This window comes from Amphiprion ocellaris, chromosome 7 (assembly GCF_022539595.1).
Source record: "Amphiprion ocellaris isolate individual 3 ecotype Okinawa chromosome 7, ASM2253959v1, whole genome shotgun sequence".
NCBI classification, from domain to species: domain Eukaryota; kingdom Metazoa; phylum Chordata; class Actinopteri; family Pomacentridae; genus Amphiprion; species Amphiprion ocellaris.
In genome coordinates, this window is record NC_072772.1 from 19,797,062 (window position 1) to 19,811,807 (window position 14,746).

Consider the following 14,746-nt stretch of genomic DNA (forward strand, 5'->3'; position numbering starts at 1 on the left):
GATGCATATCAAAACAGCTGTCCCTATTATTTTATTTACACAACGCCAATGTGTCGCCCTGTGTAACTTCAAACTACTATCCTTTTGCCAGCCTCCCCGACCCTGACAAAAAGCATTTTCCACTCATTCCATATTTGTACATCCCACCTCCCGTAGTAGTGCTACTTTTCTGCTGTGTTGTGTCTCGTTTGTCAAACGGGAGAATTACAGAGAGCTCAAGATAAAGACATTGTATTTTATTGCATTGTATTTTATTACATTTTGTGGCATCTTTTTCTTGATATTTGCTCCTAGTTATGAAGAAGCTATTAAAAGCCCTGAAACAATAGTTAAATCTTGTGGGAACTTCACATATTTGTTTTGTTGACTGCAAGTTACAAGAGAAGAAGGACCTCACACTAATGTCTGCAGTAGACGTCAGGCTAAAGTCAGCTCAGTTTAGCACAAAGACTAGAAATGGGGTTCACAACAAGCATAGCTCTGTTCAGAGGTTAGGAAAATCTCCTACCAGAAATTCAAAAGCTTTCTATTTAGCATGTAAATGCAAAATAGAAATTAAAAAATGTGTCTTTCAGTGGTTTCCCCAAATTTCCAAACAACTGCTTTAGGCTAAAATACAGAGTAACACTGAACTGTGCCTGTGTCACCATGGAAGTTCCCTACTTTGTGCAACCAGATGCTAAAAAGCACAAGAAAAATTCAAAGATTTTATTTGTACAAGATACCAATTTACTCAGATTTCATATAACAGACAGTTTACTACATTTCAGAGAAAAAAAATAGCACCAACTACAGTTTCTTAACGGTGACAGTAGCTTGTGACGTAGATTAAGATTTTCCACACAAAGTATAGGATTTTTTCTATAAAATATGTTATTTATGGATTAAACTTTACATATACATATCAGTTTCACCTTTAGCTTTACCATCAGTGCATCAGGAACAACAACCAAGCTCCAAAGTTATAATATATTACCTCACAAGTACTTTTACTGATGCTTTGCAGATATTAGTTTTAATAGGTACATTTTATTCCAAAGTCAAGTAAGATTTTCTTTCAGCGCTGAAGGTTCCTGAAGGGCACCGAGCCTATAACAACAACACGGAGTCGACAAGCCAGGCGGGTATAAAAGCTATAAATCAATCCAAGAGAAAGTGCTCTTAAATCCCTCCGAGTCCCTGAGGCGGCCTGACACCTGTGCTCATATTGATGTGTTAGGTCAGTGGTGGAAATGACCAGATGTGGGAGACATTGTCCTCCTCTATGGTTGTATAATGATGGTAAACGGCTACATGATTACAGTCCCTCCCCACAATCACAGGATGGCTGCAGCAGCACAATGACAGTGGCCGTCACATGCATATAAAAAAGGCTGAGACAACCACCTGCTTGGCTGGAGAGAGAGAGAGAGAGAGAGAGAGGCAATCACATGGCAAAGAGAGGACACACACACACAGACACAGACACACACACACATACACACACAAACACACACAAACACAATCAACAGCCCCCTTCACTCCCCATCATCCTCAACACACACATGGAAACAGTGACTTGGTTTCCATATAAACAGGCACATATACACACACAAGGCATTAACACTCCCCTTCCTCCCACTGCCACCACACATACTAAACTTCTTTTTCTCGTGACTTGTGCACAATTGCACCGACAACACACAAACACACACACGCACACACACACAGGGGGAGTGTGGTTAACACCCTGAGGTGAGGCAGCCCCATCTGCATGTAATCCCATCTGTGTGACGGTGCTTTGTCCTGCTCGCTGGTTAACACCCTGAGATTGGGTCACTGCAAATCCACCTGATGCCTCTCTGTCTCACTCCCTCTGTATTCTATCTCCTACTTTTCATTGCTCGCTTATCTCATTGTCCACCCTCCTGTCGCTCTCCCTCACTCGCTCTCGTTTTTTCACCATCTCTCTCTCTCATTTTCTTCACGGCGGTCAGCAAGCCACAGCGGGGAAAATATCTAGCGGCCGGGATTACAGCCACTAGCTGGGAGATGGAGGGAGACGGATGAGGGGAGGATGGATGCAGAGGACAGGGGAGCGAAGGGTCGCTGATTGCATCTCTTCAGCTGTCGGAGCTGTCAATCACGTCTCCGGTGTGGCGAGGCATCACTCATTCGACGTGAGCAAGTTGCACTGGCTGTCTGACTCAGTGTGTGAGTGTGTGTGTGTTTGTGTGTGTTTTTGGAGAGACTTCCATCCCCTGACAGCTACTTTGCCGGCACTAAGCAAGACATCCCTCATCTGGGAGGCAAGAGGGAGAGACAGAAAGCAGAAGGGACAGAGAGGAAGAGGGACGGGATGGATCTCACCTTCGGCTGATGACGAAAGCGCTGATGAGGATGATGAGAAGGACCACGCTGCCCACCACTGACACCAGCAACACCGTGGAGTTGGCCCCATCGCCGATAATGGGTGCAGGGACTGTGAAATAAAAGGAAAGGGGAAAAAAAAGAAGAAGACAAAGAGCAAAGTCAATATCATTATGCTCGATGGAGTCGCCGCACATGAAAGAGCCGGTGTACATTGTGTGTGTGTGAAAGCAACTGATCTCCCTCCCACTTCCTCCACATGTGTCTGTCCACGCACCGTGTTTGTTCCCTCTCCCTCCATTTTACAATTCTGCCCATAAAGTCTTCTGTTTCGCATGCATCACTGAGGGACAATGGCGAGCCATTAGGACGGATGCTTGACCATGTCATTATCATGCGCTGCTGTGTCTATCTGCATTACAAAGGGGACACCTGGGCTTACAGTGTCTCCCTGTGACCCTGTGCATCAAACTAACTGTTAATGTTACGTGGAATAATATTTACTAGGCAAGATCTGAATGTCAAGAAAAGGTAGAGGAATAAGGTTAAGTTTGGATGATCACATATTAGTGTAGTGAAGCCATATTTTAGTCAAATAATGTCAGGTTGAATGTATTGATATAAATCAGGGGTGTCAAACACAAGGCCCGCGGGCCAAAACCGGCCCGCCAGAGGGTCCAACCTGGCCCACAGGATGACTTTGCACAATGTAGAAATTACAGAGGTGAAAATGAATACTTCCTGTGAAAATATCTAAAGACATTGTGCAATATAATGTGAGTCAGCAGCTTCAGTTCGAATGAGTTTGCTTTGGCTGATGTATTGTTGATGCACTGCCACAACTTTTATGCATTTTTTATGTATACATTTTCTATATTTACAAGGCAGGGGGATAACCTAACCTTCTTCCCTAATAGTTCCCACTTTAGTTGGTGTGGTGCGGTGCGTCAGTATTACTACATAGATGTGGAAATGGTTGGGAATTTAAAATAATTTCTTATCTTGACAAGTTACAAAATCTATATTGTTTAGTTCCAGATACCCGCGACTAAATGTCTTGTACCTTTGTAGACACTGTGATCTTTACATTGTAATGTGTAAATGATAAACTGAGTCTTAATATTGTTGAAATTAATGAGAGTTTATTAAATGTCAACATTGTCAGAATGTACTTTTTTTGCACTAAAACAAAGGCAAAAATTTGGAGTTGTTGTTATTTATCGGTTATTATGCTATGATTATACTGTTCCAGTCCACTTCAGATCAAATTGATCTAAATGTGGCCCCTGAACTGATATGAGTTTGACACCCTTGATATAAATGATAAATTTACCTTAAATGAATCCATACATATGTGATTTCCTCTGGCCTATTTAGATTTATTTAGATAAATAAATCTCCCAAAACAGGGCAAGAAAGAAAAGGAAAGGCACCAGAGGAGTGACCTGATGGATGTTGTGTGAAAACTAGACAGAGAAACTAGAAGGATGACCAAACTACATAAACCACACTGTAAATATATATGAAGAATATGATCTTGGCTCTTCACCTGAATTCAGTTTCCTTCACATTTAGTTTCCCCGCTTCATTTCCCACAAGCAGCTTTAGGGTCATGTTTTTCCACTCCGTCTGACAGTAATTAGATATATTTTCTAACAGCTTGTCCCAAGACTGAAGTGTTTTTTTTTTTGTGGCCGGTCATTTCCATCAAATGGAAATCTTTGTAAAACTGTGGGATCTCGACTTGAATGTAAAATGTGGGTCTGAACAAGTTTTGGCTGCACGGCATGACATTGTACTGACTGACCCCCTGGCAGGTCAGCGGGGTTTGAGAGGCTAATTTGAAATTGTGATCAGAGTCCACCCACGTAGTCGCTGTTACTGCTGTTATCATTCTAGTGCTTTAGAGTCTGGTGGAAACAGTGACTGCTGATTTTTTTTTGGCTTTACATTGATCAAATTTAACAATACTGATGAGAAGCAAAAAGTATCTATCAGCAGCTTCCAACTAAAAATGTCAAAAACGGTATCATTCTTCAAAAACCCATATAGTTTGAACCTTGGCTGGCACATCTACTGAGACTCATACTCACACTTGAATAATGGAACTTACTCCAGTTGCCAGTAAGGTGCTGGAGCACAACATCATTTATCTTTTACAGTCGACAGCTATTTTGATTAATGACTCTACAGTGAAAGAGACAAAATCGTAAAAGATTCTATCATGGCGGAGTTTTTCAGAAACAGGAGAGAAAGATCTGGCATCAAGCCTCTCTAGCTCTGCCGTGCGCTGATATCATCGGCTCGAGCTCAGCGGAGGCGCTGTTTTTGAACTCACCAGAGTTGGTCATGAACTCAAACGGGCCGCTGAAATCCCCGTAGCCGGCCGCCGTACGAGCTCGCACATGGAACACGTAGGAGGTGAGCGGGGTGAGGCCCTTGATGTCGGTATTCCTAGAAGAGGTTTTTATGATTCGATAGCTTCTTTCATTCTGGTCCTGAGGAAGACGGAAAGACAATAGCGTTGACTCAGTGCCTTACAGAACAGATCTATCTTCTAAAAGCTCTGGTGTCCTTGACTACATTTCATGAACAGACTCTCCTGTGGCACCCCTCACCTTCTCATAGTACTTGACCTCATACTCCAGGATGACCCCGTTGGCTCTGTCTGGTGGCTGCCAGGCCAGGGAGATGGTGTGTCTTGTGATATCCTTGGCCTGAATGGAAGTCACTGGGGAGGGAGCTGGTGAGATGATCAAAGGAAGAGAAAAAAGAAGACAGAAAATATTTAGCCTGCTGCTTTCTCCCAGTGTTTTCAGCTTTGGAGACATTGAGTCTGTTTTGTGCTGCTCTCCTAAATCCCCCAATCTTTGCTCCCGCTGAGAAAGTCAAACAGCGGGCCAGGCCACAAGGCAATCACTTCCATTTGTCTTTGAACTTGGCTCCCATTCAAAATTGAAGGCGTTTACAGAACTATATGGTCACACAGCTGAATTGCCACAGCTGGAGAGCAGGGCAATACTCTATTCCTGATCTAATGCTTGGCATGCATAAAACTGATCTAAGATTACCTCAGTTGACACAAGCCTCTCAGGCACTTTTCTTAACTTCATTTTGTGTAGATTCACAGGTCACCCTGGGCACATACATTGCTACAAAGTGTATGAATGAAATTAAATGAGCTCTACACCTTTCGTTTCTTTTTTCTCGTCAAGAGAACAAATCAATTGGTTTTCATTAAAGCCGCTGTGTGCGATCTTATCTCCGAGCCCTTTCTGCTGCAGCTGATAATGAGGCCATATTTCAAGCAGCCGCGTTATCTGCGTTGAGACGCCTTTAACATGTGAAGGTTAAAGCACAGATAATGGCTTACACCCGTCCCCTCCCTCCAGTGCGTCGCCTCTGCACAAATCAAACCCCTATCTTCAGGGAGTGTGACAACACTAAAATTAGGTCATACACACTCTCGACGTTACAAAGAGAAATAGATAGGCACAGGGTAGATAGTGTTGTAAACAGAGAAACACTTCTGTATGGATTGAGTTTTGAGCAGACAACGTGATATGGCAGGTAGAGCCACAGACCAGTGAACAAAAAGGCACACAAGTGAGCAGAGACAAAAAGATATGGGACACAAAGACATACACATCTCCAGCGCTTTGGTGTTCTAGCATTAGCAAAATTCCTGTAGGAGTTTAAAACCCCTTCTACATTCACACAAGTACCCTCAACAGCCCAACAACCCCACTCATCTACTCTCCCTGGAGAGAGAACAAAGCAACACACAAAAACACATTTCCACTGATGCCAGGTAGCATTTCTTTACAGCATCTGCTCTTACGAGTTCACAAGGAATGATTCTTTGACCTCTGCTCCTCGGTGATTACTGTAACCTTACTCGTTCCAGGCCATCTGCCTTTTAAAAAATTACAGTGGGATGATTAATGAGGGGTTCGCGGTCCACCGATTATGATTGGATTATCTATGACATTATATACATTCTCATCACTTTGAGCGGGGGCTCCAGGGAGCCTAGCCTTCGAGCTAATGCTAACAAAACCCTGCTTTTAGCTGCGGATTGAGTTCAAACGGGCCTGGAATTCAAGCACCAGCAATGGATTGAGTTTCAGTGTGGTGAAGAAGCGGCAGGATGAGGAGGGGGGCAGAGGGTCTGTGACCGGCGGGGGTTGAGATTGAGACGGAGAGGGATGGGATTGCAGACATCTCTTAGTAAATAGATTAACCCAAGGTTGTGTCATCCTGTTGGCCTAATGTGTTGCGTCTCCGTTAAACAATTAGATGGCGGCCATTTGTATCCCTCCGATCAATCATACCCGGCAGCGAGAGCCAATTTGAAGGCCCTCCTGGGGCTGACCGAGGACGCTCCGACTCCGAAAGAAAAACCCCTGAAGGGTCACAGGCCTTCTTTCCCCAAAGGTAATCCGCACATCCATCTTTTCCTCCAAAGATGACAGATATGGCGGTTTAATCGTGTTCCGCTGCTCTTGTTGCGTTTTTATTTTTCCCTCGACTAATGTGAGGATAAAGATGAGTGATTTTCTGAGCGGTCGCGTCTCAGGTTTTGTTACATGACACAGCAGCCCAGAAGAAGTGATCCATCAAGGCTGAGTCTTAGGACTTGTTAAAAATAAATTAGTCAGATGAATGCCTAAAAAGCAAACTGACACAGAGACAAATTTGAAATATTGTCAAACCATGTGTGTACAAATTACACACAGCTGATGCAAGACTAAATTTGAGACGTCTGTCCTGAATAGGGAAACGTTTCACCTGAGGCTGCGATTGGGGCAGACCCTGCTAGACTTGCTGGCACCTCTGTAGATGAATTTAAATATGTGGGGCAGGTCTGTAATTTCTTACTGCCTCCTGAACGCGTGGGCTAAACACGCTGGTGGAATAATAAGTGTTAGGCGCAATGAATATTCAGATCTCATTTCAGAATTGCGCTCTCCAAAAAAAACCTCTTTCATAGCCCGCTACACTAGTACACACACACATACAGTAAACACACAACGGACCTCATTACACAAACAGAAAGACAGAAATTCACATAGAAAAACACACCTCGTCCCATTATCTCACACAGACAGCAAAAAACCCAATCATGCCATCCATGCATACATTATAATGAGTAAAAACCTGGCAGAGACACTGGGTTTGGCTTGATTTGTACATCACCTTCCCAGAAGAATAGTGCAGCAGATTTTTAATTTTTTTTGCAGACAGTTGTGAGGTTTTGTGTCTGCGTGCTTGTTCAGTGAGCGAGTTTGTCTTAGCGAGCATGTTCATCACAAAGTATTTGTGCAGCGAGGAGCATCTGTGGTCGGCGCGAGCATTTGCGCGAATATGCGGTCGATTACAGTTTTGACATTAAAAGAGACAGAGGCCGGGGTGCACATGTGGCTGCCAGATTGGAGCCTGGTTGCCAGATTTGAGTCACTCAATTTTGCTGCCGCCAAGGAAAAATAGTCAAGGAGGGAGCCGTTTTTCAGGGTGTCGGGAAAATGGCTCCTGCTTACAAGATTCTCCCCCCGCCCATCCCACCTAACCCCTCCGCCGCTTCCACCTCCTCAAAACACATTTCCACATGCACGTCTGTCCGGTTTGCCAAAGAGATGGAAACTCACACGCATGTGCTCTGACAGACGTGCCCACACACACACAGTCTCTCATGCACTAATTCACTTTTAGTCACCTAAGCCTGCCAAGTATTTTGTATCGAGACATAAACACCTCACTCTCCGACTCTCGTTCCCATTTTCTCACACATACACACACACAAAAGTGCTTGATCCCATAAAGGGGGAGAAAACATCCATTTACAGCCAGGGGTCAGTTCAAAGCTTGGACATCTCCCCCCCACCCTCGCCCCTCCCGTTCCCCATGCAGTCCGGGTGAAAGGGTTACACCCCGGCTGATTTACGACAGTGGAATTGTTCGTGGCGACACATGGAATCTGACCTCCTCATGCACACACAAGTGCATGCCTGGTCACAGCACACACAATCAACAACCCTCATGTCTTCATTTTTATCTGCTGCCCATCATTTTTCTCCGCTGCACCGTCTTCCTTTTAACTCTCACGCAAAAACGCGTAAGCGCTCCTTTCCTTTCCAACCTGCCTACCTCACTTCTTCCCTTCTCGTCGAAATTTGAACTTTTATGGGAAGGCGGCGGGGGTGTCTTTTCTACAGCACTTATAAATCCTAATAAATCTATCATAATAAATGTGTAATCCACGGTGTCTGGATGAGGGGAGGCGATACAGAGAGAGGGACAGCCACAGATGACTGGCTGGATTACCAGCGGCTGAAACCAGAGCCTCCAAAGCCCCTACCGAGCATTAGCAGGAAGAAATCCAATCAGTCTGGAGCTATTCTCTTGAACACGCACACACACATGAGCACAAATTAGAACTGACACACACATGGAGTCACACAGATGACATTGTTCGAGGGGCGAACGCGGATCATCTCCATCTATGAGCATTCTGCGTCGCACATTTTCTTACTTTCAGCCGCACATGCAGTCCCTCCCACATCCACACTAATAGAGCTTCCAGCTGCAGCTTCATATAACTAATCCGGGGGAACAGTTGTGAAACATGCACCGGTGACGAGCCAAAGGCAACATCATCTATATCTTACAACTTCAAGTCAGCAGATTAGCCTCGAGCAACCTCAGGGGGACACGTGTGTGTGTGTGTGTGTGTGTGTGTGTGTGTGTGTGTGTGTGTGTGTGTGTGTGTGTGTGTGTGTGTGTGTGTGGCGATGTCTTTGTATGAATCCATGTCTGAAAGTGTGCACCTCGGAGTCTCTGTGCAACAGTGCATCTATGACCGTACAGACATGCTATTACGAGCCCTCGGTGTGGACTCCAGGGTGTGCTCCATTACAGCTCCCACACATGCCTGTCTGGCAGGACTCGCAGCTCTCCCACAGGCAGCACACCCATTCATCTCTATCTTCCTGACCCCGGCTGATAAATCAAGCCACTGTGTCCTTAAATTGCCAGTCCAAGTCCTATTCAAGATATTCGCTTTTCCCATGGATGGAAATTAGTGATAAAAAATGGCACAAAAAGGCACTTAGCTTGCCACCCAAGAGCAGAGCAGTAAAGAAGACCAAGGTAATGATCGGCTATAAGCGGAGGAGAGAAGGGAGGGATGAAGAGAAAGGACCAGGGTCATAAAATCCATTTGCACAACAACCAGTTACAAAGCGGCTAAATGACAAAACAACGGGAGGCTTTGAACGCACCCCAGGGCTAGAGGGCCCTTCTCCAGCTCTTAAGGAGAGACTGAATTCACGGGTGTATTCTACAAGAATAATTACATGCACATACACAGACACACACACGGTCTAACAGCATTTGCAATGAAGCCTCCACAGATCAATACAACTCATCTAATTCATTAGCTTGGGAGCTAAATATAGCACGGTGGCCCTATCTGCAGCCTAGGCTTCTCATGCCTAATTATGCAAAACTCCAGTGAAATATTGCAGAAAATCATTTCCCCCTGCTGAGAATCCATCACCCTGCTCAGTAATCACCCAGCCTTCACCCAAATTATTCACAACTTTAATAAACATGTTTTGACACGCAGATTGCCCCCAAAAAAGTACTCCAGGCATTCAGTGTAACGAACCTGTGCTCTGCATCAAACATACGCCAGCACACACTTTCTACCAACACTTGAGACACAAATCTAACTTGGACTTTATGATCTGCAGTAAAGTGGAAGTAAACCACTGGAGATCCCTCAGAAATCAGTTAAGTAAGCAAACGTGAGGAGGTTTTATAAAATAGGAAAATGAGTGATTAAAATGCTGTTTCCAAGGTTAGGAATGACATTCAATAAACGGAAATGTCTATTAAAATAGCCATAAGTTACTATAGTGATGATGTTTCCCAGTGGGAACTATTGTAGTATGTTGTGCATTAAAAATATGTTGATGGGTCCTAATAAATTACATGAATGAACACCAGAACTGCAGTTATAAATATTGTTTTTATGTGGCCTGGTATAAAAAAAAACAAGTACTGCTATTTAGCTGATTCTTCATAAGCTTCTTTATGCGGTACCAGAACTCTGGTTTAATCTTTTGACCCTAAAGCAGTTTTTGTCCGTTTTTTGCTCCTGTCACATTTTTAGTCATTATGGACACATTTTTTTTACTGTCGTATAAAGTCCTGAACCTCTATGGAAACAGCACAACCACGGCTAGAAGAAATGTCTTCTGTGCAGCAAAACCAAGTTGTACTTCAAAAAATCAAACCAAGAAAAAGTTGCATTTCTTTCATTATGTGTTTTACAAAAAGTGGAAAACCCTGGAATGAATGTGTGTCCACATGGGCTACCTGTACTGGAAAAAATGGTGACTCTACATACTGTATATATTTTACAGCATAGACTTTTAATTACTTTCCATACTTTCCTCCTATCGTCTCTGCATAAACACAGCTTTTAGTTCAGCTCAGTGTATTCGAAAAGCCCTTGAATTTTTCTCTTGTGACTGCTAGAAAAATAGCAGGCCTTTCACACCAGCCAGAAGGTGTTGCTGCTAGCAGGTTTAAAGATGTCATTTGAAATATGTCTTTGAATCTATTTTAATGGTCAACAGGTTGGAAAAATATATTGATATGTCAATATATTGGACCTATCATTTATTCCTGAGCTATTCAATGCCAATATTGGCAATTTTTAACCTATATTGTTGGAGTGCTTGGACTATCTATTGGATTCTCACAAAAAAATATTATTATTGGACGTTAAGAGCCCACGTTAGTCACATTATCTCTGTGGGTAATAGCTTCTTTTAATAGAACCACTGAAACTAAACACACAGTCTCTCACCCATACACTCATCATCAACTCTGGTCGTCTTACCGGCCTGGTTGGTGGTGACGGTCACGGACACGGCCTGCTCCGGCCCCGGGCTCTGAGGCGACACCCCGTTCACTGCCCACACCTCGAAGGTGTAGTTGGTGTGGGCTTGCAGCTCGTTGATGGACACCCTGGTTCCCTTCAGGCTCAGCTGCTGCGGGCTGAAGTGGATGCCGTTTCCGCAGGGCTGACAGCGCCGTCCGTCGGGCCCGCAGCGTTTACACACCACATTGTATGTCAAGTCTTGGCGCCCTCCAGAGCTCCGGGGTGGGCTCCACTCTAGGTTTACGGACGTCTCGTTCACATTGGAGATGAGGTGGACCGGCGCAGATGGAGGGCCTGCGGAGGAGGCGGAAAGAGGAAGGAGTTGATGCCGTTAGCAGCGGCGGTCAGAATAAACAGCAACGTGCCAAATGCAAAGCAGGTACAGAGTTACATTAATATTTACTTGTGGTTACTGATGAAAAATGGAGCAGAGAGGGAGACGGTAAAACTGTCTTCACATCAGTTTTCATCAGCTATACTAGTATCTCTTGGCGTATGCTTCAAAAAACTGAGTCTGGAGTGATTGTGGTAATTGATTCTTCCCATACATGTGCATATAACAAAGATGTGAGCGTGTAATTGACAGGGCTATCCCTTTATTGAGAGCTGAGGCTTCTTGAATTCCATTTTAATGTCCTGTCCATTACAGTGTGGGAGGATCCGATTTCACCTCAGTTAATTCAGAATGTTAACTGAAATCCAATAGGCCAGCAGAGATCTTTCAGATTCATATGTCGAATCAGCTGGAAGGTGGCGGAGCGCCTGAACCCGCTGCTAACAGCACGGCTTTATGGCACCCACTCAGTAACTTTAGACAAAGTTTGCTTTGGACCCTGTTATTTAGTTCCTGCTCTGATGTAAAACCTCCACTATGGGCTTTTTATAAGAGAAAGCAGCTCCAGAGACAAGTGACACAAAGTCCCCAGCGCATCAATCCCAATTTACATGTCAGCCCCGTTGTAATTAATGTGTTTTTTTGCGTTGCTTTCAAACATAAGCGGCGGTAATTGACTTAACTCTCCGTTTCTCTCTCTCCCTCTCTGTTTTCCCCGTCTCACTCGCTCTCTCCCTCTGACTAATGAAGCGCACACGAGCGGACTGGGGGGATCGATGCGGGGTGAAATATGAAAGCCAGTCAGTCCACAGACGAATCATTTCACAACGGAAATTAATTATCAGTGTTATTTTTGGAGGAGCAGAGTGGCAATGAGTGATTTCACAGAGACGCAGAGAGCAGCAGCAGAGGGGACAGTGTGTAGGAGTGTGTGCACATAGGCGCCCGGGGAGGAAGGAAGGAGTGCGCGTCTGTGCACGAGCGTTGCCGTTTTAATGGAGACGAGGAAGCACAGTTTTACCCGTAACGCGCGTCGTCTTCGAGGGACGCTGTGGACCGGACTTGCACGGCAGCATTAGTCTGGCAGATAGCGGCGAATGAGCAAACACTGAGGGGGAAGCAGAGGCTGAGAGGAAGGAGATGGAGAAGGACAGAAGGAGAAGACAAACACCGTCTGTTCATCCAGAAAGCCACTGATTAGTATGGAAGGAGCAGGTCTGGGTGGATGGATGGAGGGATGGAGGGGACAGAGATGGAGGGTGAGGAGAGGTGTCTGCTGAACTGCACAGGACACAGGCTTTTAGATGAAAGGATACAGAGTAGACTGTGTTAATATTACCAACTGCACCCTTTGATGAAAATCTATTAATAAATTCCCATTAAAAATGATGATAAAGGAGTCGGTCGCCCCCCTTTTCCCCTTGCTTTTTCTTCTCCTCACCCACTTCTCCTCTCTTGCTCTTTTACCTCATTCCCCACCGTCTGGTTCTCAGACAATGGGAACGAGTTACAGATGAGGTTTCTAAATTAAGGTGCCAACACAAACCGTCACTATAATAGTGTCTTTCTCTGTGTGCTGGCTCTGACTAACCTTTACTCCCTTTGCACTAATACTTAATAGCACACTGTCTGAGATGCGAGGCTGTTATCTGGACCTCAGGTGTCATAAACATAGCAGAGCAAAGGTGATAGATAGCCTGTGGTAAAGGAAGTTTAGGGACCTAAAGCAGTTGCAGTTTTACTTTTATGTAATTTTTTGGTTGTTTTCCTTTTACAAACACCTCACAATTTGCTTTCATATGCATTACCCCAATCATGGGTAAAATGTACTTTGCGTCATGTATATTCTAATAATGACACAAATCACAACAAAAGGAAAAAAAATTTAGTTTTTTTTTTTTATTTTACAACAACTTAAACAAACCTGGAATTAACATGAACAGCATTTTTAAAGGCCCACGTGTTATCAATACTGGACAAAATTGTGACGAGATATTTTAGTTCTAACTTTCTTTTTCAATATTTATCTCCTCTCTGCTTTGTGTAAACACATCCTGCAGTTCAACTGAAAAGACAGAATTTTTGTTATATCACTGTTGGTTACTGCTGAATGAGAATGCTTTCTGTATGTAGGATAAATAGCATAATTTTAGCCATTTTTTTAAAGATACCAAGCTAGCCAAATCCACCGGTGGGTTTTGAGGTTCAGAAAGTTAATAAATGGGCTTTAGACAGAACCAGGCTAACTGCTCCTTCTGCTTTCAGTCTGTATGCTATGCTAAGCTAACTGGATCCTCTTCTTTATTTAGGACACAGACATTAAAGTGGTACCAATCTTCTCTTCTCACTCTGCCAAGAAACCATATAAGCATACTTCTAAACAAGTCCTGTACGACTGTCAGGAAAACAGATTTCGGTAAGAGTGTGTGCACTGGCAGGTGTGTGTGTAATCACCTCGCAAAGATTATTTTGTTTGTTTGTTGCTATGACAAACAAGGCAACAGCACTATATAACTTTATAGCTGCCTTAAACACATTCCACCACGTCCTGCGTTACACACACACACACACACACACACACACACACACACACACACACGCACAAACTACCTTGGCTGTACCTGTCACTCTCCCAGAATGCACCACTGGGAGCAAGGGAGCGTGGGAGAGCCGTCGGCTATGACTGACACCCGGTAATTAATCCTGGATGGCAGGGAGAGACGGGAGCACAACGCTCGTGCAACCTTCCTACAACATTAGCTCAACACAGCCTTAAAATTCCCTTCTCTTACGGGAGAAACCCAGAGGGAGACGTAGAAAATTTCTCTTCAAAAAAAAAGTCTCCCTCCTCTCCTTCTCTGTTCGTTTCCGGCCTTGCAATTTGCTCAGAGCTTTATTTCTTGCTTTCCTGTCCCTCCTTTGCTTCCATTTCTCCCTTTAATCTGTCTTTCTCATTTTTCCTCCACTCCCAATCTCCATCCCTCCCTCCCTCTCCTTCTTTCACCCCTCTCTCTCTTTCTGTCTCTTTCTATCAGTAATTGTTAGCCGAGTGTTGCGCAGGACCAGTTAGAGAACCGGCTAAATTGGCCAGAGCATCGACCTTGCTGTTA

The 14,746-nt window shown here is 44.3% G+C and overlaps 1 protein-coding gene across 2 annotated transcripts in view; it reads right to left on the reverse strand.

Moving 5' to 3' along the window:
- Window positions 1–14,746, reverse strand: part of epha4l (eph receptor A4, like) — a 62,403-nt gene that overhangs the window by 17,102 nt on the left and 30,555 nt on the right. For both annotated transcript variants that reach the window (XM_023282936.3, XM_023282935.3), the window contains exons 5-8: window positions 11,261–11,596; window positions 4,968–5,092; window positions 4,688–4,847; window positions 2,350–2,461 (exon numbers count right to left, since the gene is read on the reverse strand). In XM_023282936.3, the coding sequence (XP_023138704.2) occupies window positions 2,350–2,461; window positions 4,688–4,847; window positions 4,968–5,092; window positions 11,261–11,596 (733 nt within the window). The remainder of the gene's footprint in view (window positions 1–2,349; window positions 2,462–4,687; window positions 4,848–4,967; window positions 5,093–11,260; window positions 11,597–14,746) is intronic.